This window comes from Hyperolius riggenbachi, chromosome 6 (assembly GCF_040937935.1).
Source record: "Hyperolius riggenbachi isolate aHypRig1 chromosome 6, aHypRig1.pri, whole genome shotgun sequence".
NCBI lineage: Eukaryota > Metazoa > Chordata > Amphibia > Anura > Hyperoliidae > Hyperolius > Hyperolius riggenbachi.
The window spans coordinates 58,827,269-58,850,310 of NC_090651.1; the positions used below are offsets into that span (position 1 = coordinate 58,827,269).

A 23,042-nucleotide genomic window follows, 5' to 3' on the forward strand; every position below is an offset into this window, starting at 1 on the left:
CCTGGCAGTTTCCTGTCTGTGATCCTTGTTGCAATGTGGGAAATGGCTGTTTACAGCTGCTTCCAACTGCCAAAAAAGCAAGCAGCAGCTACATCACCAGATTTTACAATGGGCAAACACTGACTAAATCAGTTATACATAATTATTGTAAAAATGAAGCAATTTTTTTTATTACATTACTTTCACTTCAGTTCCTCTTTAAAGAAGCACCAAGCCTTTTCAGTGCTGCTGAGTAGATTTTTAGTCTGGAGGTTCACTTTACCTGAAATAGAAATAACATGCAAATTTCCTTCTTGACAGAAACTAGAGGACATCTCTCGGCCTCCATATGTATTTGCATAATGACAATTCATGGTAAGCAGAACCGGGCTACTTTTTCATGCTGGTGTTTTGTTTTTTTTTGAAGTAAGACATGTTTTTTGTTTGGGCTGACATGAGGCTATATACACTTTACAAACTCAAGATTTTCACTCAAAACACTCAGGAATTGTCATCTTGGGCAGCGAAAAACTGACGTACGTAACGTAGCTTTTACTGTAAGTGGAAATAAACTTGTTTCTGGTTGAGTCTGTCTTTTTCATCTTCTTGTTCTGTTACCACTTCTTGTTCTCTTACCACTTACCGTATGTCATCATCTAGTTTGAGTTTCCAAATCATAAACCATGTGGCTGTATTTTACAGTGAATTGTTGTTTATAGTTTTCCTTAATCCTTGAACGTATATTTGCTTGGACCCTGAAATAAACCCCGTAACACAGGAACCTGAAAAGTGTGCAAATTCTACCTCCTATGGTAAGTAATTTATTATTGTTGTATTTATTTATTAAAAGGTAGTCCTGAAAAGACTCTAGTGCTGGTGAAACTACAGCCTACGAGCCATGTCCAGCCGTGTGCACAGTAAATCCTGCCCGCCGACAGGTGGTCAGATTCCTCTCCTTCCCCCGCCTCCCTCCCTCCCTGCCGATGTGGGTTAAAACTCGCCTAATCGCCAATTCCAGCATCACGTCTCCATGGCCACAGGGCATCATGTGACATCCCGTCACGCTCCGCTCCAATAATATAAGATATGATTGGTCATCATAAATGATTTAACTAACCCCCTTCACAATATTGGTGCTTCCGCCTCTAAGGCCTTGGGCCCGCTGAGTGATTTTGTAGAGCTTGCCGTTTGCTGGCAATCTGCAGAGTGCTACACCAGTTGATCCCTATGAGGTTGATCCCGATCGCATCAGTGGCTGCAGTAGCCAAATCACAAACACTCTCCGGGAATAGCTGTGAAACTGGCAATTCGCAAGAGCTTTGCAGTTTGCTGCAAAGAACTCATAATGTGTCACCGGTCTAAACTTTGGTTGCTGACCTTCTCCATCAGTTTTCCTCAATGGTCCTCCACACTCATCTATAAGGAAGGCCACACCCCTTCCTTGTTTTGTTTGACTGCCAATCACTTATAAGTCTCCACCCATCTGCACAGAAACTATAGAAGTGCTGACCCAGTCTCACTCCATGATGCTCTGCAATCCTTGTGCTCCTCTCCATCTTATAGTGACCCAATACTGTTACTTAGCAGTACTTCTCATCAACACCTGTCCACATCATGCCAATACAGTTGCCGCTCAGTACTTTTTGTTTTTTTTTTTGTAATTATTTGTGCATGCTTTATTGTACAGACTTGCATATATCTTCTTTTGAGTTTGTCACACATGCTATTGACTGAATGTGATAAATGAGATGTGATTATTATTATAATTGACTTATACATTTTGCGACAGCATCTTCTGTGGCAGTAAGATGCTGGCGCCAGAATACAGGGTATAACAATATGATAGATAGATAGATAGATAGATAGGACATATGGTTTGGGGTTTATATGGAGAGAGGAGGCTGCTGGGTGAAGCTTTTCCTGATGTTGGTGATTTTGCCACTAAAGAAGGAAATAAAGCCCTTGACTGAAATGCAGGGAGTGGGAGGTGGAGGTGTGGGCCGGAGAAGGGAGTTGAAGGTAGCAAAGAGTCGTTTAGGGTCGTGGGACTGAAAGGAGATTAGGGAGGAAAGGTATGCATGTTTGGCTACTGAGAGGGCTTGTCTGAGTATGGGCAGAGCCTCTTTGTAGCTATGTAGTGCTCATGCAAATAATTGTTTCACCAGCGCCACTCGGTTATCCAGGAGCAGGCGTTACATTATAGTGATTAGTTGCAGACATGGTAAAAAAAAAAAAAAAGTCTTAGCTCTATCACCCATATAGATGAAAGATTCATGACCATAATTATAGCGACATTGCTCAGGATGATATCTGAAAATGTACTTCCTGCTTTACGCAAACTTCTGGGAAAGCTGTGAACCTGTGACCTGAATTCTGGCAAGTCCTGCACATAAAACAATGCATTCCGTTTCTGTATTTGCATCAAGAGTAGATTGAATTGTACGTGGAGGTGGTAAAATTGCTCAGTGATTGTACAATCAAAATGGAAGGTATGTACCAGGATTAAGAATGGTATAGCCGTTAACACATAACAGAATTTGCATGCATCATGTGGGTTTGTGTTCGCTGCTTATCCTATGCAAGTCATTGGCATCGTATTTGATGTGCAGCATTGTGCAATGTTTCAGATCCAATGTTCTATGTTTCTTAACCTCCTTAGCGGTATGCCTGACACTGTGTCGGGCATACCGCTCTGTAGCCCCAGGAGTCCCCCTTAATGAAATAAATGTGCCAAATGGCTGTAAATTCTCTAGCTAGCACTAGGCTAGCTAGTAAGAGTTTCCAGCACCCCTGGATTCAGCGATCGCGCAGCCTCCCTGCACAGCTCCAGTCTCTCTATGGGGAGGATCGGGTTTGCGCATGACGTCCGCGACGTCATCTGCGATCCTCCCCATAGTGAACACCGGAGCTTTCCGGGGAGGCTGCGACGATCGCTAGATCCAGACTGGGTAACGTATAAACGGGGGAGCGGCGGGGATCGGGGGTGCTGGAGACTTCTTCTAGCTAGCCTAGTGCTAGCTAAAGTGTTTATAGCCATTAGGCACATTTATTTTATAATCGGGTAAAAAGTGACAAAACCTGAGCGGCGTAACGCTCAGGAGGTTAAATCTTTCAGCACTGCATTTTTTTTTTGTGTGCGATTTGCATGTAATGTAAGTCAATATAAATGCAGAAGAATATCATTCGATTTTTGTGAAACATCCCATGCGATTTTGAAGTTAATTACATACAATCTCATCTAAAATAACACCTTTGGTATGCACTTAAATCACAATCCATAAAGTTGCATACAAAATGTGGGGGGAAAAAAGGAAATACCAGAACCAAATAAAATTGCACAACGCATATCTGGGATCTTTGGCTGGACAGCCCTTTAACTCTAATGATTTGATTGGGTGAAGGAACACAGTTTTACTGTCAATATTCCTCGGTTTTGCAGAATTTTATTTCTTTTTCACTAGTTACAATCATAGACAACAGGTGGATGTTTATGTTAGTGTTGGTTAGGTAACATTGATTTGTTATAAAATATATCACTGGATAGTAGAGTGTCCATATGCTCTTATATTTGTCTAATTTGTTCTGTTTCTTTATCCTAAATGATCATCTACACCAGGGGTCCCCAAACGTTTTGGGTCGAGGGCCGGGTCAACATACTTCAGACTGCTGGGGGGCCGGAGTATACAAAAAATGATGTAGAAGTCTTTGTGCACCAGACAGTGAAGCATACCCAGGTGACAACCTGCAGTCCAATTTCAACCCAAATAACTATGTAATTGGACAGCAGTGTCAACTGATGTGGAATTTGATTGGAAATCGGTGAATTACTGCTTTCTGGCTTCATTCTATATGCAGACCACTAAAATTTAAAGATGTAGCTGACCGCATCTATAATACATTTTGTGTGCGGGGGGGCCGGTAAAAAAGCCTCAAGGGGCCACATTCGGCCCGCGGGCCTTAGTTTGAGGACCACTAATCTACACTATCTGTATTTTTTATGAATATTCCTTATTGTATCAGTTTCTGAAACATTTGTTATGTATTCAGGGATTTGTTGTTCAATAAAACGACTTAAAAAAATAAATTGCACAACGCAGAATAGAAAATGAGAAAAAAAAGTCAGAAATTGCACCAAGTGTCAAAGGCCCCGAAAGGAGATGTATCTGAGCAACAAAATTATTTCTTTACAAATGGCGTTCTAAATACAAGAGCCATGCATGAAGTTTAATCCTTGGTTAACATTTAAAGAGAATCTGTTCTGTCCGATATGTACAATAAAAAACATACCAATCGAGTCACTGTGATCTCCTGGATTCCTCTTTGCCGTTTCCGCTGCACCCCGTTGCGATCCTGGCTTTTAATTGCCAGTTTTAGGCAGCGTTTACAAAAAACATGGCCGCTAACCAGGAAGTGATGTTAGTGTGGTATGTATGTATGTATGTGCAGTGTTCTCCTCAGATAATATTTCCAGCCAGGAGGCATGAAAAAGTAGCCAGGTGGGACAATATGACAGAATGCAGGGCCGGCGCTTCTCTGCTTACAGCGGAGGAGGAGGTGAGCCGATCACAGCTGGGTGCTCACCAAAACTAGCCGGGTGGAGCACCCGGCTAAAAGAGCCTGGGAAGAATGTGTGTGTGTATGTATATGTGTATGTATATGTGTGTGTATGTATATATATATATAGAGATAGATAGATAGATATAGATATATAGTTACAGTATACTACAAGTTTTTATTAGATAGTGAATTAACTGTACTCCAGTCTGGGATTCTCACAGTTTCTCAGCAGGTGACCGGCAGCTCCCTCCCCCCTCAGCCTGACAAGCTGAAACTGAGAGTGTCTGTGAGAAATAAACAAAGCACACAGAGCCTGCAGGCGGCGTGCATAACTTTTCCCCATTACAACAGAGGCAGCACATTCCTCCCTGGGTTGATAAAGCTTAAAGCGGAATATTACCCTGCATTTCAACTTTGCTCTAAAACATTATTTACAGCATATTATATGCAAAAAGCATTTTTTTTTACTAGACCAGCATTGGAAGGGTTAAACACAGAGGTTTAAAGTTCCGTGGAGAGATATGCAGAAGTTCAGATTGTTACATTCTATTTAGTTAAATGTATCTATTGAGAAATGTTTACACACTCTTTGGCTGTCCTCCAGCTCCTTCTCAGTCAGAGACAGTGAGTCACATTCAACACTTAGATACATTTATGTAAACAAAATGTATCTATGCCAGCTTCGGATGCATCTGCAGAAATCTCCAGGAACTTTAAAGCCCTGTGTAACCCTTCCAATGCTGGTCTAGTAAAAAAAAAATGTTGGTTGCATATAATATGCTGTAAATAATGTTTTAAAGCAAAGTTGAAATGCAGGGTTATATTCCGCTTTAAAGCGGTATAAAACCCTGACATAATATTCAATAAAAACATATTTTCCTACTTTTTATATGCCATACGGTTATCATATTTGCTGTTGTGCATAAGTATTATTATTAATTTAAAAATTACAAGTTTTCAAAGTAAATTTTTTTTTCTCTCTCTCTCTGAGAATTGCCTTTGCATTTTATGCATAACTGGTTTTATTCATCTTGTACTGAAGGCAGAAATGCTTTCTGAGTGTCTGTCTGTATCTAGGAGCTTCTGCACAGTCAGAGAAGTGTTTACTTAACCTCCCTGGCAGTAAGCCCGACACAGTGTCTGGCTAGCCGCCGCAGGGGATCGCATCGCCACAAGAGGATTTTTTTAAAATAAAATTTTTTACATTTTGTTAAAGTGGATCCGAGATGAACTTTTACTCATTGCATAATTGTGTCCCTTTCCTATAGTTTATAGGGCATTCCTCAAGCCAAATACTTTTTTGTTTTTGTTTTAATACTTTAATTCCCTATAAACTAAACAAGCCTCTTCCACAGCCCTCAGAGTGCCAAGGCACTTTCAGACAATAGCAAGGACTTACAGGAGCTCAGTCTGGGCAGGAGGAGGGGAGGTGTTACTAGCCATTGATTTCAAAGGCAGAGGGGAGGAGGGAGGAGGAGAGGGGACTGAATTTACACACAAGAAAGCTGATACCAGCTCTTAGCCTGTGACAATATGACAAAAAGAACATGGCTGCCCCCATTGTATCACAGGAATAAATAATCATACACTTTTTAAACTTTTGCAGCTAGATGTGCTGTGTAAACTATCTAAACTTTAGATAAGATATATAGACAAGTTACTTGTTATAGTTAGTGTTTCATCTCGGATCCGCTATAAGCTGACACTTCGCTAGCTAACGATGCTGCCCAAGTCGCTCCGGTCCCCTCCGATCGCCCACGATCACCTCCGGTGTACATACCCCACAGGGATCCCGCGATGGCGCGGCCTCCCTATCGGCACCCGGCTTCGCTATGAGGAGGATCGGAACTGCGCATGACGTCGATTACGTTATGTCCGATCGTCACCATAGTGACGAGTGATGCTAATTGGGAAGCTGCGGCTCTCGCGGGATTGCGGACGGGTAAGTGTTGCCAGCGGCGATCTGGGTCGGAGATGTGCCGGGGGACTTGGGCAGCATAGTTAGCTAGCCTAGTGCTAGCTAACATTAAAAAAAACAACATTTAATTTTAAAAAAATCCCTCCCGCGGGCGCAACCACCGCATCTGCATACCACCAGGGAGGTTAATTGTATCAAGTGAGGAATGTAAACACAAGATAACATCTCCAGTTCGGACACGTCCAGCTTTCTCTGCACTGAGCTTGTAAGTCCTGTGTTTAACCAGTTCAGTGCTGTTCTAGTAAAAAAAAAAATGATGTTAGTATATAATATGCTGTAAATAAGCTTTTAGAGCAAAGATTAAATGCTGGGTTTCACTCTGCTTTAAAGGTGGCCATACACTATCAATCTTACTACATCTATTTAATATGAATATATTTACAGAGTTAAAACATTTTGAGCAGATTGCTTAGATGTGCTCTCATGCTACATGGAAGTAATAAGTTTGGACACGATTGTGTGGTGTGTGGCCAACTTAGGAGCAAAGCAATATCTTGTAATGTTCTGTGTACAGTCTGTTAAGTAAGAGCTTGTAAGTGCAACCTTTCCCTCTGATCATTAATCAAACGCCTGTGTTTCTGTGCAGCACCATGTTACCCAGCTCCCAATATTACCTGCAAAGATTTCAATGGAAGTGTCACAACCTACACAGGAAAAGAAGTGGGGTTTTTCCGACCGGTTTCCTGCCGCAATGTGTAAGTTTTAATTATGTTTTGGCTTTAACAGGGTCTAGTCACGCAATTATGGTGCACAGTATTATAGCTGAATGGCCTACCAGGTATAGCCAAAGAAACCTCTTCCTTTTTTTTGAGGATGTCAGCCATACTATCTCAGAAAAAACCCACATATATAAGTAGATAAATACTTGCTCTACTTACATAACATATGTATTGTAACATATACTGTCCACGTTTTGATTTTAGTGATTTTTCTACAGTAAAAAAAAAAAGAAAATCCTTCTTAGCATTTCCCATTTTAACTGTGGCTATTTTGAAGCCAATCCTGATGTCACTTCCTGCCCTACTATCCTCTGCCTGCTTTGCCCACACTCCACTATAGTGCATTGTCTCAGCATGAGAAATATTGGCCAATCAGAGAGGAACAGAGTTGTGGTAGGGGAAAACAGGAGGGAAAGAGGCTTCAGCCAATCAGGCTGCACTAGTTAATTCTGAGGGGAAATAGAGAAGCAAAAAAAAAGACAACCCAGCATGCCCTGCAACTTCCTTTTGTGTACTAAATTTTGTGTGTACCAAATAAGTCAGGTAAACTGGGGAATGATCATTTATCAACAAGAAAAGTAATAGTAATTTTAACTTTTGGATTGCCTGGTTAGCATCCTTATTACTTGTTTACCAGATAAAAATAAAGAATAGATTTTTGAATTTATGCCCGACAGTTACACTTTGAGGGACCCTGAGCAGAGCTTTAAAATGAAAATCTGAACTTACCTGGGGCTTCCTCCAGCCCCCCGTAGCCTGCGAGGTCCCTTGGCATCCTCTGAGTCCCATCCATGGTTCCGTTGGTGGCCCCGTTAGTGCAGCGACTTCGGCTGAAGTTGTGCGCAACTGCGTATGCACAGCCCATCCACACACTTGGCTCGATCACACGTGTGTTGCCATAAGCTATCTGCACATGGCCGGTTCTCGAAAGACTGAACTGCTCATGCGCAGGAAACTTACTGCGACACGCACATGATTGGGCCAGGCGCGCATGCGGGCCGCGCGTCTGCAGTTGCGCACAACTTCACCCAAAGTCGCTGCATTAATGAGTCCGCTAGCGGGACCATGGAGGAGACCCTGAGGACTCAGAGGGACCTCGCAGGCTAAGGGAAGTTGGAGGAAGCCCCAGGTAAGTGCCGATTTCATTTTAAAGCTCTGCTCAGGGTCTCTTTAAATATTCTTTATTCTGGAAAATAATTGTGATACAATTACTGCACTTGAAATGTAAACAGAATCACATCATAGACATCCAAGTATAAATCAACAAGAAAAAAACATTTTCAAGAGAGAAAACAAGATGGCATTGTCGGTATAGTTCCACATCAAGACCTAGACTGTAGCATATCTACTGCCCTAGGTATAATCTCTCCAAAATTAGTCAAAAGTGAATGCCACATTATAAATCACAATATAGTTATCAACTATAGTCCTACAACGGTAGAACATTAACAGTAACGTATAACCGTTTACGTATTAGCAGATAGGGCCTGTTTCCACTACACACAGATTGGATGCAGAAAAACTGACTCCAATGAATGCCTATGGGAAAATCTGCATCAGAAAAATTGTGTTTAGTGGAAACAGGCCCATAGACATTCATTGGAGTCAGTTTTTCTGCATCCAATCTGTTTGTAGTGGAAACAGGCCCTTACTGTATATATCGCAGAGGTATCAACATTGCTTATACGTAACTGTGGTAAGCAGGCATGGCATGTCTCAGTGTCCGAAGAAACGACTTTTTATACTGAATATAATTGAAAATCTGTGGTGTGTTAAAGAGAACTGTCCATGCTCGGAAGCCATCAAACCTGAATGAACTAGAGATGTTTTGTAAAGAGGAATGGTCCAAAATACCTTCAACCAGAATCCAGACTCTCATTGGAACCTACAGGAAGCGTTTAGAGGCTGTAATTTCTGAAAAAGGAGGATCTACTAAATATTGATTTAGATTTAGTAATATTGATTTAGGTTTAGAATATACGTCTGAGCTTTATGTCTGTCTCTGTCCTCATTGGAAGGTTTCCTACCCCTTCCTTTACTTGCAACAGGGAGGTGAGAATATATCTTACCCCACGACACATGACAGAATTGTATAAAAAAAGTTGAGTAGTATGGTAAGATTAAAGCGTACCTGAACAGTTATGCAACATGGCATATTTCCTAAACTGCAGTAAGCAGAATAAAATGCGTAAAGTCTTATGCTTAGAGTAGAGGGTATTGCATCTTGCTCTACTAATCGTGCAGTAAGCATTTGCGCACGTTATTCTGCTTACCGCAGTTTAGTGGATACACCCGAAGATGGGATAAACGTAAATGCATAAAGTACCAAACATTTATAAAACTTACCTCTTATGACTTATTTTTTTCATTGCAAGGGTTAATTAACCAATTGCTTTTTGCAAATGAGGTAGTTGAATGCAGTGGCAGCTCCCCCAAAAAGTAATGCAGGATTTGCGGGAGGCTCAGGGTTAATTACTTATCTGATCGGTTGGAAGCTCCGCTCCATTGTAACTCTGATCATTATGTTATTGGCAGGAATGGATATTCCTACAAAGTTGCTGTGGCCTTGTCTTTGTTTCTTGGATGGCTGGGGGCTGATCGATTCTATCTGGGTTATCCTGCTCTAGGTAAGATACTGATTTCTTTAAAAAAAAAACACACACACACACACCCCATGCACTCATTCACTCTCTTTCTCTCTCTCTCTTTCATTCTTTCTTTCTCTTTCCCTCTTTCTCTTTCCCTCCCTCCCTTTCTCTTTCCCTTTCCCTCCCTCCCTCCCTTTCTCTTTCCCTCCCTTTCTCTTTCTTTCCCTCTCTCTCTTTCCCTTACTTTCTTTCCCTCACTTTCTTTCCCACTTTCTCTTTCTCTCTCTTTCCCTCTCTCTCTTTCCCTCTCTTTCTTTCCCTCTTTTGCTTTCTTTCTCTCTCTCTTTCTCTCTCTTCTCCCCCCCCCCCCCCCCCCCCATACACACGCTCAACACCGCAGCAAAATCGAGCCGTGTATGGCCAGCATTATGCTTTCACAACTTTTGTTATGAAACAAGTTGAAACACCTAAAAAAAAAAAACTCTTTTGATATTGTTCAAAGAGCTGATAAGAAGTTAATACAACAGTTGGATTGACTTCTTATCAGTCTTATCAGCTCTTTGAACAATAGCAAAATACTTTTTTTAGGTGATTTAACTTGTTTCGCAACAAAAGTCGTGAAAACATAAAACACCACTGTTGAGCATGTGTATGGAGCTTGACCCCTTTTCTCTTTCCCTCTTTTTATCTCCTCTCTCTCTCTCTCTCTCTCTCTCTCTCTCTCTCTCTCTCTCTCTCTTTCTCTTTCTCATTCTCTCTTTTTTTTTCTCTCTCTCCCCCCCCCCCCCCCCCCTTTCTCTTTACCTTTCTTTTTCTATTTTCCTCTTTCGCTCTTTCTCCTCTTTCTCTCTCTCCTCTCCTCTCTCTCCCCTCTCTCATTTAATGTGATTCCATCTGCTACACTGTTGTTTTTTTCTTCTTTGTGGTGGTGAAAGTTAACTAAATTGAAAGGTTATAGTCTGGTGTAGGACTTGACTTCTCTCATAAATGATATTTGTGATCCTATTCTGCACCAGACAACACAAGCTGCCACATAGTCACATTCCAGTGTTATTCAGAGGTCGGTGTGTGTGAGTACAGCAATGAGGTCATATCACACTTGGATTTGGACACACACTGAACACAATCTGTTACTCTGTACTATGGAGGTAATGATCTCACTACACTACAGTGAGCAGAGGGTTGTGTGAGGACACTACGTGGCCGTATATTTCAGCCATAGCTCGTTAGTCTTTGGCACTTGTATTTATGCTAACAAGCTGTTTGATTACGCTTTCCAAATTCTGGCTTGTAATGGCTGACAAAGTGGTGTTAAATGGGTGCTATATATATGACATCATTTTCATACATTTATGTTAGTTTTTGTTAAAGTGGACATGAATCCACTTTGTCAGTTCAGAAAATATTTAAAATTATTGCTGCTATAATCATCATTGCCGTCTTTCCCCCTTTCATAGGTCCAGTAAAGATCTTTTACGCAGATTTTTGTTCGTGCCCCAGTGAGCATGGGCAGAGCCATATTGTTAGGTTGGTTGAAAAAAAAGGCATTCATCCATCAAGTCCAACCATAATAAAACACCATCCTGAACCAGCACATATCCCAGTAGGGATGATCAATAAGATGCAAATTCTTCTGAAATTATGCAAATGTTTATGCAAATGTATGCAGTTTGAAAATAGACCAATCAATTTAAACCCAGGTTTAAAATGATTGAACCATTTTCAAGCTGCATACATTTGCATAAAAATTAGCATCAACTTGAAAGAATTTGCATATCTTTGATCATCCCTATAGCCCAGTTGATCCAGGGGAAGGCAAAAACCTAACAAGGCCTAGGCCAATTAGCCTTGGGAAAATTCCTTCCCGACTCCAGTTGGCAGTCGGTTAAATCCCTGGATCAACTCTTTCAGGAATTACCTAAAAATTACAGCCATGGATGCCCTTCAATGCAAACTAAGCATCCAAGCCCTCTTTAAAGTGGAACTGTAGATACGTTGCAAACACACAGTTTTACTTACCTGGGGCTTCTGCAAGCCCCCAGCAGCTGTCTTGTCCCGCGCTGGTCCTCCACGAGCCTCCCTTCTCCTGCCGCCTCTCCGTTCCATTCCTCGACTTGTAAGTCAAGGCTAGCGCAGCCCTGCCAAGCGTATATTTTCTTCGTGTTCCCCTCTGCAATATCGCTATTGCAGAGGGGAACGCGAAGAAAGGATACGCGTGGCCAGAGCCGCGCAGGCGCAGTGCCCCCACAGCGAAACCGAAAGCTCATCTGCCAAACTTTTGTATTGCCCTCTGATGTTAATCAGGTCACCTCTCAGTCGCCTTTATTCCAAGCTAAATAAGCCCAGTTTGTCCAAGTGTAACTTGAGGATTTAGCTTCTAGGGCTAAATCAAATCTGGTATCCCTGGAATCCCTTTGTTTATGAAAAGACTTCCTAATAAAGCAGAATCAAATACCCTTTTATTCTGTTGCAGTTCCTCATTGCTCCTCTATAGTGGTAAGAAACATTCGTATTAAAACGCACTTGACATGTGGCAAAACTTAAAATCAGTGAGCCTGGTTAGCCAGAGCACTTACTACTGTTCGTTGTCTTCAGCGTCTTTTCCTTTGAACGTTCCTAGAAGTTTTTTTGCCCACAGCATCCCGTTAGTCCACCGGGCTGGTAACAAGTGATTGTGAACTGGGCATGTGCACGTTCCGAGCAGTGCATGCTCAGTAAAATAAAGTGCTTGTGCACTCCTTCCTTCCTTTCGTGCATGAACACTTCCTTTTACCGGGCACGCATGGTTCAGAACTCATGCATGCCCAGTTCAAAAGCGCTTGTGCATGGCCACCTGCGCTTCCTGGAGAGAGTTTGACTGGAGGACCAGTTGAAAACTAGAGGTTGGGAGTGGGGAGGTGGAGGGACTCTGAAGACAGCGTGCAGCAGGAACAGTTTCAGCAGTAAGTAATTAAACCCATGGGCCTCATTCAAAATGTATTTTTTGCTTCAGGGAGGCTATAAGTGATAATTTCGGGGCTGCACCTGCTATTTGTCTCCTACAGTGCCCAAATTACCACTTATAGGCCCTAATTACAGCTATTAATATAGCCTATGGCAGCAACCAAAGTACCACCACAACTAATGTTTTTATCGTCAATTTAGTTAATTAGGAATCACTTGGGGGGAGGGGAGGTTAGGGCTAGGCATAGGCTGGGTCTGTTAGCTTTAGGAATCATCTTTTGGGGAGTCATTTAGGGTTAGGTGGGGGCTAGTTAGGGTGAGTCATCAGTTGGGGGCTGGTTAGGTTTAGGCATCATTTGGGAAGTTGGTTAGGCATTGGTTTGGGGGGGCTAGTTAGGGTGAGGCATCAGTTGGGGGGCTGGTTAAGGGTAGGCATTGATAGAGGAAGGGTTCAAGTGAGAATGGGGTCAGGTTAGGTGATAGGAAGTATCAGTTATTTTACTATCGTAATTACATAGCAGAATATTGGTAATTTTCCGATTTTGTATTAGTGGCTACTTCCGGCACCCAAATGATCGCAGCACCTTTTTTAAATGTTTGCCGTTTTTAGCCTTATTACAAGAGGTCAGATCAGTTTAAAGGACAACTGTAGCAAGAGGTATGTGGAGGCTGCCATATAAACAATACCAGTTGCCTGGCAGTCCTGCTGATCTAGCTGTCGTAGTGTCTGAATCACACCAGGAACAAGCATGCAGCTAATCCATTTAGATCTGACATTAATGTCAGAAACACCTGATCTGCTGCATGCTTGTTCAGGGTCTATGGCTAAAAGTATTAGAGGCAGAGCATCAGCACGACTGCCAGGCAACTGGTATTGCTTTAAAGGAAATAAATACGTCTGCCTCCATATCCCTCTTGCTACAGTTGTCCTTTAGGAATGTTTATTTCTAATATTTGTCTGTCATCTGTCCTTTGAAGATAATACGCAGACAGACGGAGGCACGCACACTCTCACAATTTTTAATAACATCACACATTGCCCAAACATCTAAAATCAGATTGAGCTCTTTCATAATTAGTCACTATAATCGTAGACAATTTCTGATCATTTTTAGCCAGGTTTGCAAAGTTACTTGTGCTTTCCACCCTGGAGGAATTTCTGTACAATAGGCCTTGTGCCCGGTGCAACAAACATTTAAAGAAAATCTGTACTATCTGATTTGTACAATAAAAAACATACTAATCAAGTCACTGTGATCTCCTGGACCCCTTTTTGCCGTTTCTGGCGCTCCCCGCCGCGATTCTGGCTTTTGCCAGTTTTAGGTAGTGTTTACAAACGAAAAACATGGCCGCTAACCAGGAAGTGACGAATATGTGTATGTATATTACAGTATACTACAAGTTTTTATTACATAGTGAATTATCTGCACTCCATTCTGGGATTCTCACAGTTTCTAAGCATGTGACAGGCAGCTCCCTCCCCCCTAAGCCTCACAAACTGCATCCCGGGAATAAACAAAGCACACAGGAGTGAGCCTGGAGGCAGTGCATTCCTCCCTGGGTCGACAAAGCTTGACAAAATAAGATTAGATATATTACAGAGACAGTGCAACTAGAAAAGGCTGCAGTAAGCCAGACCCCTTTAGAACAGGTATAGGAACTTATAGGATAGAAGCAATAAGGCTGAAATGTTGTTACAGAGTCTCTTTAAGATAACTAGTCCAATCTGAAAGATTCTTTTGTTTTATATGATTTTCTTGAACATAGTTAGAAATTCCATTTTCTTTTATTATAACCAAAATTCCTTGTGCCATTTTTTTTTTTTTATTAGGAATGCTGAAGTTTTGCACGGTAGGGCTCTGTGGAATTGGCAGTCTCATTGACTTCATCCTCATTGCCATGCAGGTGAGTATTACATAACATTAAATGCTGTCCATGCTGCAGCTTTTCATGTAACTATACAAGTCACAGGAGTGGTTTGGTGAGTTGCTATTCTGGGCGTCGGTCACAGCACCTTACAGGCGTCACTTATAGGCTGGTCCCACATGTTGTTCATGTGAGTGCCTTTATGCCGGCAGATTTATCTAAACCAATGACAGGAAAACTGATGCAAAACAAATGCTGCTTAGAGTGGTGATCCCTAAGTGAGAGGGAAATTGAGGCTTATATGTTTATTTCCAGTTAAATAATGCACATTGCCTGGCTATTCTGCTGATCCTCTGCCTCTAATTCTTTAAAGGACACCCGAGGTGAAAATAAACTAATGAAATAAACAATTGTATCTATGTTCCTTCTCCTAAAAATGACTTTTTAAGATATTCCACAGTTTTATTTTGTTTAAATCTACTTTTTAAGTTTTAACTGTTTTATTGTTTTTGCTCAATGACATATTCATTGAAGTATGCCAGAGCTAAAATCCATGAACTATTGAACCTTTTTATCTCTTTCCTGCTCTCAGAAGCCATTTTCTGCTAGGAAAGTGATTTATAGTTGGAATTTCCTATCAGTGAGGGTCACTTCCTGTCAGGACTGAGTCAGCCACTTACATACCTGATATTTAACTCTTTCAGGCAGAGAAAGAAAAAAAGGAACACCGTATAGTTATTTGTGTGCTAGGCACTGTACATACACGTCTATCTCACCATGTCACGTCACCTCGGGTATCCTTTAAGGCAAATTTGTGACAACCATCAAATTTCATTAAAAGTATAACCTGTTTCCTTAACAACTGCCTGAGTACTCCCGAAGACGGGCAGCTCTACACTGCGCATGCGCGAGCGCCCTCTATGATGCACATGCGCAGAATGGAGCCGCCTGTCTTCGGGAGGACTCTGCTCCCGAAGACTTCCGAAGTCCCCGCGGCAGGGGATTGGAACAGGGGAGCCAGCGCAGCACCGAGGGCACCGGGAGAGGGAAGGCTCATTAGGACCCATGCCTTCCCTCTCCTTAGGTGAGTATCTGACTTTTTTTTTTTTATTTAAATATGGGATTCCATTAGCTTTAATAAGATCCACAGATCTTTTAAGGAATTTTCTTTCATACACAAGGCTGAAGTATTCCTTTAAGCCATAGACACTGAAGATGCATGCAGATCAGATGTCTATAACAAATCTGACAAGATTAGCTGCATGCTTGTTTCAGGTGTGTGGTTTGAACCTTACTGACCAGAAAGATCAGCAGGACTGCCAGGCACCTGGTATTGTTTAAAAGGGAAGAAAAAAAATATGGCAGCTTCCATAGGTCTCGCACTTCAGGTTCCTTTTAAGCGACCTTGGGGGAGATTTGTCACAAGCTAAATTCTTGGCTGAGACTGCCTTAAACACTTGTCTCAGATGAGATCCATCTGGCATGTGTATGTGGCTTTATTTTCTTGATGACAGTAAAAGCATTTTGAGCCGGATCAGATCTTTGATACACGTATATCTGGAATGGAGTTCATGGAGTTAAGGTGGGGGCATTCTTAGCTTTCCCCAACAGAAGTATTCATTTATGGACATGAAAAAGAGCTCTAGCAGCAGTAATCTTCTGGTCACCGCAATCTACAGGTACAATGCAAGATGCAGTGTACACTGCACCTGTAGATTGCGGTGACCAGAAGATTACTGCTAGAGCTCTTTTTCATGTCCATAAATGAATACTTCTGTTGGGGAAAGCCAAGAATGCCCCCACCTTAACTCCTTCCCGACCGACTGACGCCAGTAGGCATCGGAAAGGTGGCAGCCCCAGGAACGCAGACAGAGTAGTGGACCAGTACTGCATTTGGTATACTCAGCAATACTTAAAAGAGAGTATCAAAATATTGGTGCCTAGCATTGTTACTGCTGTGAATTATATGATAAAGCTGCTTTATCTGGTTTTATTCCAACTAAGTGTGCATCTTCCCCCTTCCCATATCACCGACGGAAGCAGCCTGCAGCTCTGAAAGTTGCTGGAGGAGGAAGTGCTTAAAGCGGACCTGAACTCGGAACTTCCTCTCAGCTCTATAAGATATGCAACAGCATAATGACCTTTAACCACTTTACCCCCAGCGGTGCGGATATCTCCGTCCCTTTTTCCATTCTTTCACCCCCAGGGACGGAGATATCCGCACCTCCCACCCGCTCGTGCGCACACTCTCGTGCATGCCGCCGCCCGCTTGCCTGGAGATCAATGAACGGGAACCCATTCCAGTTCGTTGATCTAAGCCCCCGCAATGATCGGCTGCTTCTATGAGAAGCAGCGATCATTGTGAAAAAAAAAAAAGTTTCCCAGCCTCATAACACTTCCTGCAAGTGTTCTTCCTGTACGCTTGCAGGTTGCATAAACAAAGTTACTGTGGCCATCTTGTGGCCGAATAGTAAAACTACACACTAAAGCATTTTTCATATACAAATACAATAGTTTTACACTAAAAATTAACTCATTACCTCCCACACTCCCCAATTTTATTTTTTTGTAATAAAAAAAAAGTACAATAAAACAAAAATACATAAATAGTTACCTTAGGGACTGAACTTTTTAAATATTTATGTCAAGAGGGTATAACACTGTTACTTTATAAACTATGGGCTTGTAATTAGGGATGGATGCAAAACTGAAAAACATGCTCCTTTATTTCCAAATAAAATATTGGCGCCAAACATTGTGATAGGGACAAAATTTAAACGGTTTTATAACCGGGACAAATGGGCAAATACATTTCATGGGTTTTAATTACAGTAGCATGCATTATTTAAAAACTATAATGGCCAAAAACTGAGAAATAATTTTTTCCCCTCATTTTTTCCTATTTTCTCATTAAAACACATTTAGAATAAAATAATTCTTGGCATAATATCCCACCTAAAGAAAGCCTAATTAGTGGCGAAAAAAACAAGATATAGTTTATTTCATTGCGATAAGTAATGATAAAGTTATAGACGAATGAATGGAAGGAGCGCTGAAAGGTGAAAATTGCTCTGGTGCTCAAGGGGTAAAACCCCTCGGTTGTTAGGTGGTTAAAGAAAAACATTTCTTTGTTACAGCTGATACAAATCCTGCAACAAATCTGCAGTGTCTACTTCCTGCTTTCATTGAAGCAGGCATATTGTGATGTTCTTTCAAATTAGCTTATCTGCGGTAGCAGTCAGCTGAGAGATCAAATTACAGCTGTGATTAGTCACAGATGAGGGGGAATTAGACAGGCTAAACTCTCTAAATACATACAGGGTGCGTTTCTCTATGTTTTTCCCCACAATCCTTCAGGGCAAAGGTGAGACGTAGCTCCTCCCAGGAACAGGAACAGACAGCACTTCCCCTATAAAAAAGTCACATGGTTAGTCCACCCTCAGTGCTGTTTGTTCCTGCGTCCAGGCAGGTCGGCATCTCCCCTTTGGGTGAAGCCTGTGTGCTGGGCTGCAGGTGGATCTCTCTGGGTGGCTGAGACTGTGGTACTGAGGCAGTCTGGCCATGCGCCCCAGGCTGGAGCTTTCCTGGGGTTTGCCTACCTTTCTCTCCCGCTTCCAGGGAGAGCAAGAGTGGAAGGCGTGGGTTCCCCTTGGCGGCCTTGCGGCGGAGTGAGCAGGACGGAGGTAAGCCGGCGGCCATGTGCAGCGTGGAGCGCATTGCGGCCATTAGGACGCTTGGCCGCGTCCGGATGCGTACTTTCCGGCGGGTATGCCAAAAGTAACAATTTGTAGTGCCGGCTCATTACTCTCTCTGCAGCTTCCGGGCCGCCACTCATCCATTCGCGGCAGGCCAGGTATGTTTCAAGGGGAAGCTGCGCGGGCCTGTAGCACTGTTGCTCAGAGAGAGTTTGTCCTGCGCTGGATGTGTCAGCTGGAAGCATGTCAGACGCTGAGAGGATTGAGAGCAACCAGGCCGCCCAAAAGGTGAGATAATGGTTTCTCTTTCTGGGCTGATTGTGCTATATGTGTGAGCAGAGTTACATGCCTTGTTGTGTTGTTGTTTATGCCAATACTAAGGCTTCTGCTAAATCTGCTGCTGCTGCAGATAAGCATAGGCATCCTCCTAATGATAAAACATGCCCTTTGTGCAATTTTTATGTTGCCCTATGCAAAAACTCTGTCTGTTGTGCATACAGAGGGTTGTAGGGGAGGAGCCGGGTCACTCTGTTCAGGATACATTAAATCCTTTAGAGAGGTGATTAATGCTTCATTGGAATCAATTAAGTCCTCATTATTGAATGCTAATCCATCCACTTCTCAGGTTGCTGTATCTGGAGTATCTGTGACTGAAGTTGATAGTTTCAGACACTAGAGAAATAGAATCTGAATCTGTTTCAAAGTTTAAATTCTGTATTGAGGATGTGGTAGCTGTTTTGTTTATTCATAATCAATTATACAAAGCTGAAGGATCCACTTAATTAAAAGGTGGATGTTTATTTGAAAAGGTCTTGGGAGGCTAGTGCGGCTATGTTTAGGTCGGCTTTTACCTCTACATGTGTGGCCACAACTTTGGAGCTGTGGATTAATCAACTCAAAGCTAACATACTGGCTGGTGCACCTGTTTTGCAATTGTTTAATTCTATTGCTATTTTCATTTAAACTGCTGCATATTTATCAGATGCTTCTGCTGAAGCAATTAGGTTTACTGCCAGGTCCATTGCTCTGTTTCTATTAGAGCCTTGTGGCTTAAAATATGGGATGGTAATATCTCATCCAAAAACAGGCTGTGTGGTGTCCCTTTTTCAGGTGAATTGTTGTTTGGTCCAGAACTGGATTCAGCTTTGGAAAAAACATTGAATAAAAATAAAATTTTGCTTAAGAAACAGAAGACTGTGGTAACAATATTTTACGTAAGCCAAGGAGTGATCAAAAGGATGCCTCTAAGGATCAAAGTAAAGGCAGGAGGTGGACTTTTGACAAGTCCAGGAAAGGGGGCTTTAAGTCTAAAGCTCTAGAGTCCCAGTCAGAATCCCAATGACTCGTGTCAGGTGGTGGGGGGAAGGCTAAGATACTTTCTCTTAGGTGGGCAAAAGTGTCAAAAAATCCATTTATTCGCCAGACAATAATGTTTGGTTTCCAAATAGTTTGCCCTTCCTCCACCATCAAGATTTGTGATCTCAAAGGCCCTAAGAGATCCCACTCTGTTCCAGAGATTTTGAGCATATTGCAGAACATGCTAAGACAGAATTATTATTATTGATTTATAAAGCGCCAACATATTCCGTGGAGCTGTACAAGGTAATGGAATTCATCCTGTGCCTGATTCTGCACCTAACAAACCTGAGTCGGTTTATGAAAAATTTTCGGATGGAATCAGTAAGGGAGTTATTGTTTCCAGAGGCCTTTATGGCATCTCTGGATCTAAGAGATGCATATTGGCATATGCCGATTCACCAAAAATCACAAAAATTCTTAAGTTTTGCAGTGAGAATAAATGGGATGGTAGAACACTACCAGTTTGTTTGCCTCCTGTTTGGGATCACTTCTGCCCCAAGAATGTTCACAAAAATTCTGGGAGAAGCATTAATTCCGTTAAGGGAACAATCGATTTTAATCATTCCGTATTTAGACGACTTGCTTATTCTAGGAAGTTCAGCAGAACAGCTGAAAATCCATTTGAATCTGGTATCGGAACATCTCCGATCCCTAGGTTGGATCATCAACCTGGAGAAGTCCTCTCTAATTCCAAGTCAGAGAACTCAGTTTCTTGGCATGCTAGTGGATTCAGTAAAACAGATGATTTTCCTTCCTCCCAAGAAGATTCTGAAGATAAGTTTGGCAGTGAAATCATTACAAGGGGAAGACAAAGTTTCCCTAAGAACGATTTTGTCGGTGTTTGGGTTAATGTCATCCACGATGGTGGCAGTTCCCTGGGCATTAGCGCATATCAGGAAGATACAGAGGTTCCTCCTGGAAAATTGGGACGGTCGTCCACAAACATTAGATTTCAAAGTCAAAATCCCTCAAACTGTGTGTCTCTGCAACGGTGGTTGGAGGAATCCTACCTTATGAAGGGCAGGCCTTGGAAGGGGCCTGTAGACAACGTAATAACTACGGATGCAAGCGCCTGGGGCTGAGGAGCTCATATAGCTCACAGAGCCTTTCAGGGGAAATGGACAAAATCAGTCTCAAAGGTTATCCAATTGAAAGGAATTACCAGTAGTAAGGCTGGCTTTATTTCAGGTGCAATCGATACTGTTGCAGTCCAATGTTCTGATCCAGTCGAACAACGTTACGGCAGTAGCGTTTATCAACAAACAGAGGCACGCGATTCCTGTTGTTGCAGGAGGAAGCGGAGGACATCTTGTCTTGGGCAGAAAAGAATGTGTCATCCTTGAGAGCTGTTCATCTCAAGGGAACACTCAATATACATGCAGACAAACTGAACAGAAGCAGGATTCTGTCATCAGAATGGTCTCTAAACAAGGAGGTGTTTTCGCAGACATCATAAAACGATGGGGAACACCGTCAATCGATCTGTTTGCAACAGAAGACAATACCCAGATTCAGACTTTTTTCTCTCTCAATCCAAGAGATCAAAGCAGGGGGGTGAATGCATTCATTCAAGAGTAGAACTTTCCACTTCTGTATGCATTTCCTCCTCTCGATTTGATTCCCGCGGTCATCAGCAAATGGAGAGGTTGTCAAAATTGGATGATTTTGATAGCACCTTGGTGACCGAGAAGGAGCTGGTTTTCAGCTCTCAAGTTAGCATCAGAAGACCCTTGGAGACTTCCTTGCAGGCCGGATCTACTGCTACAAGGGAACCTGTGGCATCCGCATCCAGGAAGATTGAATCTGTTAGTCTGGATCTTAAATTAGCCTTACTCAAAAAGTTGGGAGTATCTGAGAAGGCAGCCTCTACATTTGTTACTAGCTGTAAGGAAGTTACTAGGAGGATCTATCTGAAATACTGGAAGACTTTCCATCTTTGGTTATCTGGCTCTAAGTTTGATAGCTTGTCAGTCCCAGCAGTCCTGGTTTCTCCAGGACGGTTGGGATAAAAATATTGGTGAGTACGCTTAAGGTGCAGATTGCTACCTTATCTGCTTTTTCAGGTATCCCCTTGTCTTCCTCTCCAATACTGAGATTTCGGAAGGCTCGATCTAGGAAACTGCCAGTTTACAAGCCATACGTTTCTCCTTGGGATTTATCGTTAGTATTAGAGGGGCTGTCCAAAGGTCCTTTTGAGCCGCTAGGGGACAGTTCTTTCAAATTTCTTACATTAAAGACGGTATTTTTAGTAGCCATCACTACAGCTAGAAGGGTTAGTGAGCTACAGGCCTTGTCTATGAAAAGTCCTTATTTTCAGGATAGGTTAGTATTACAGACGGATCCATAGTTTTGTCCAAAAGTTATGTCTAGGTTTCACAGGTCGCAGGATATTATTTTGCCTACCCTCTGTGAATCCAAGTTGTGGAAAAGAGAGGATTTTTCACTCATTAGATGTTAGAAGATGTGTTCTGGAATACTTGAACAGAGCTGCAGATGTCTGGAAGACCGATTCCTTATCTGTTTTATTTCAGGGAAAACTGTAGGTCAGATGGCTTCTAAATCTACTATAGCTAATTGGATTAGGTTAGCTATTATAAAAGCTTTCAGAGTTATGGGAAGTGAGGCTCCGGCTTCATTTAAAGCTCACTTTTCTAGAGCTAGGGCAGCTTCTTGGGCTAATAATGCAGGGGCTTCGCCTGAGCAAATATGTAAAGCAGCAACGTGGTCAAGCTTTTCTACGTTCATCTGTCATTACCGAATTGATGCAATGTCTGCACACGACCAGGCGGTTGGTAGAAACGTTCTCCAAGCATTGGTCCCACCCTGAGGTTGTATTACTTGTTAATCGTCTCACCTTTGCCCTGAAGGATTGTGGGGAAAAAGCAGAGTTAGTACCTGCTAACGATGTTTTCAACAATCCTTCAGGGCAACGATCCCACCCGGGTGTTAATTGTCTGTGTCTGATAGTTGCACGGTTATGGGTAGTGGAATGTTCACCTGTCGGGTACTTGGCTAAACGCACTGAGGGTGGACTAACCATGTGACTTTTTTATAGGGAATTGCTGTCTGTTCCTGTTCCTGGGAGGAGCTACGTCTCACCTTTGCCCTGAAGGATTGTTGAAAACATCGTTAGCAGGTACTAACTCTGCTTTTCCATCTGTCCTGTGCAAGCGTTCAGGTCCACTTTAAGGGATTTACTTAGCTTCAACTACTTGTAGAAATTCTGCTCAGATTAAACCAAGCTTGGAGTCTGGCTTTAAAACAATACAGTTCCATTAATTTTGCTAACTATAAATCAGGCATATTAATTCCGTCTGAAGATGTCTGTAATTTAAATTAACATAAATATTGCCCCTGA

General features: G+C 42.3%; 1 protein-coding gene across 2 annotated transcripts in view; it reads left to right on the forward strand.

The window, feature by feature from the left end:
* The window catches only part of TM2D1 (TM2 domain containing 1), a 41,264-nt gene that overhangs the window by 9,243 nt on the left and 8,979 nt on the right, over positions 1-23,042 (forward strand). For both annotated transcript variants that reach the window (XM_068242491.1, XM_068242489.1), the window contains exons 2-5: positions 718-791; positions 7,101-7,209; positions 9,769-9,860; positions 14,596-14,669. In XM_068242491.1, coding sequence (XP_068098592.1) covers positions 718-791; positions 7,101-7,209; positions 9,769-9,860; positions 14,596-14,669 — 349 coding nt within the window. The remainder of the gene's footprint in view (positions 1-717; positions 792-7,100; positions 7,210-9,768; positions 9,861-14,595; positions 14,670-23,042) is intronic.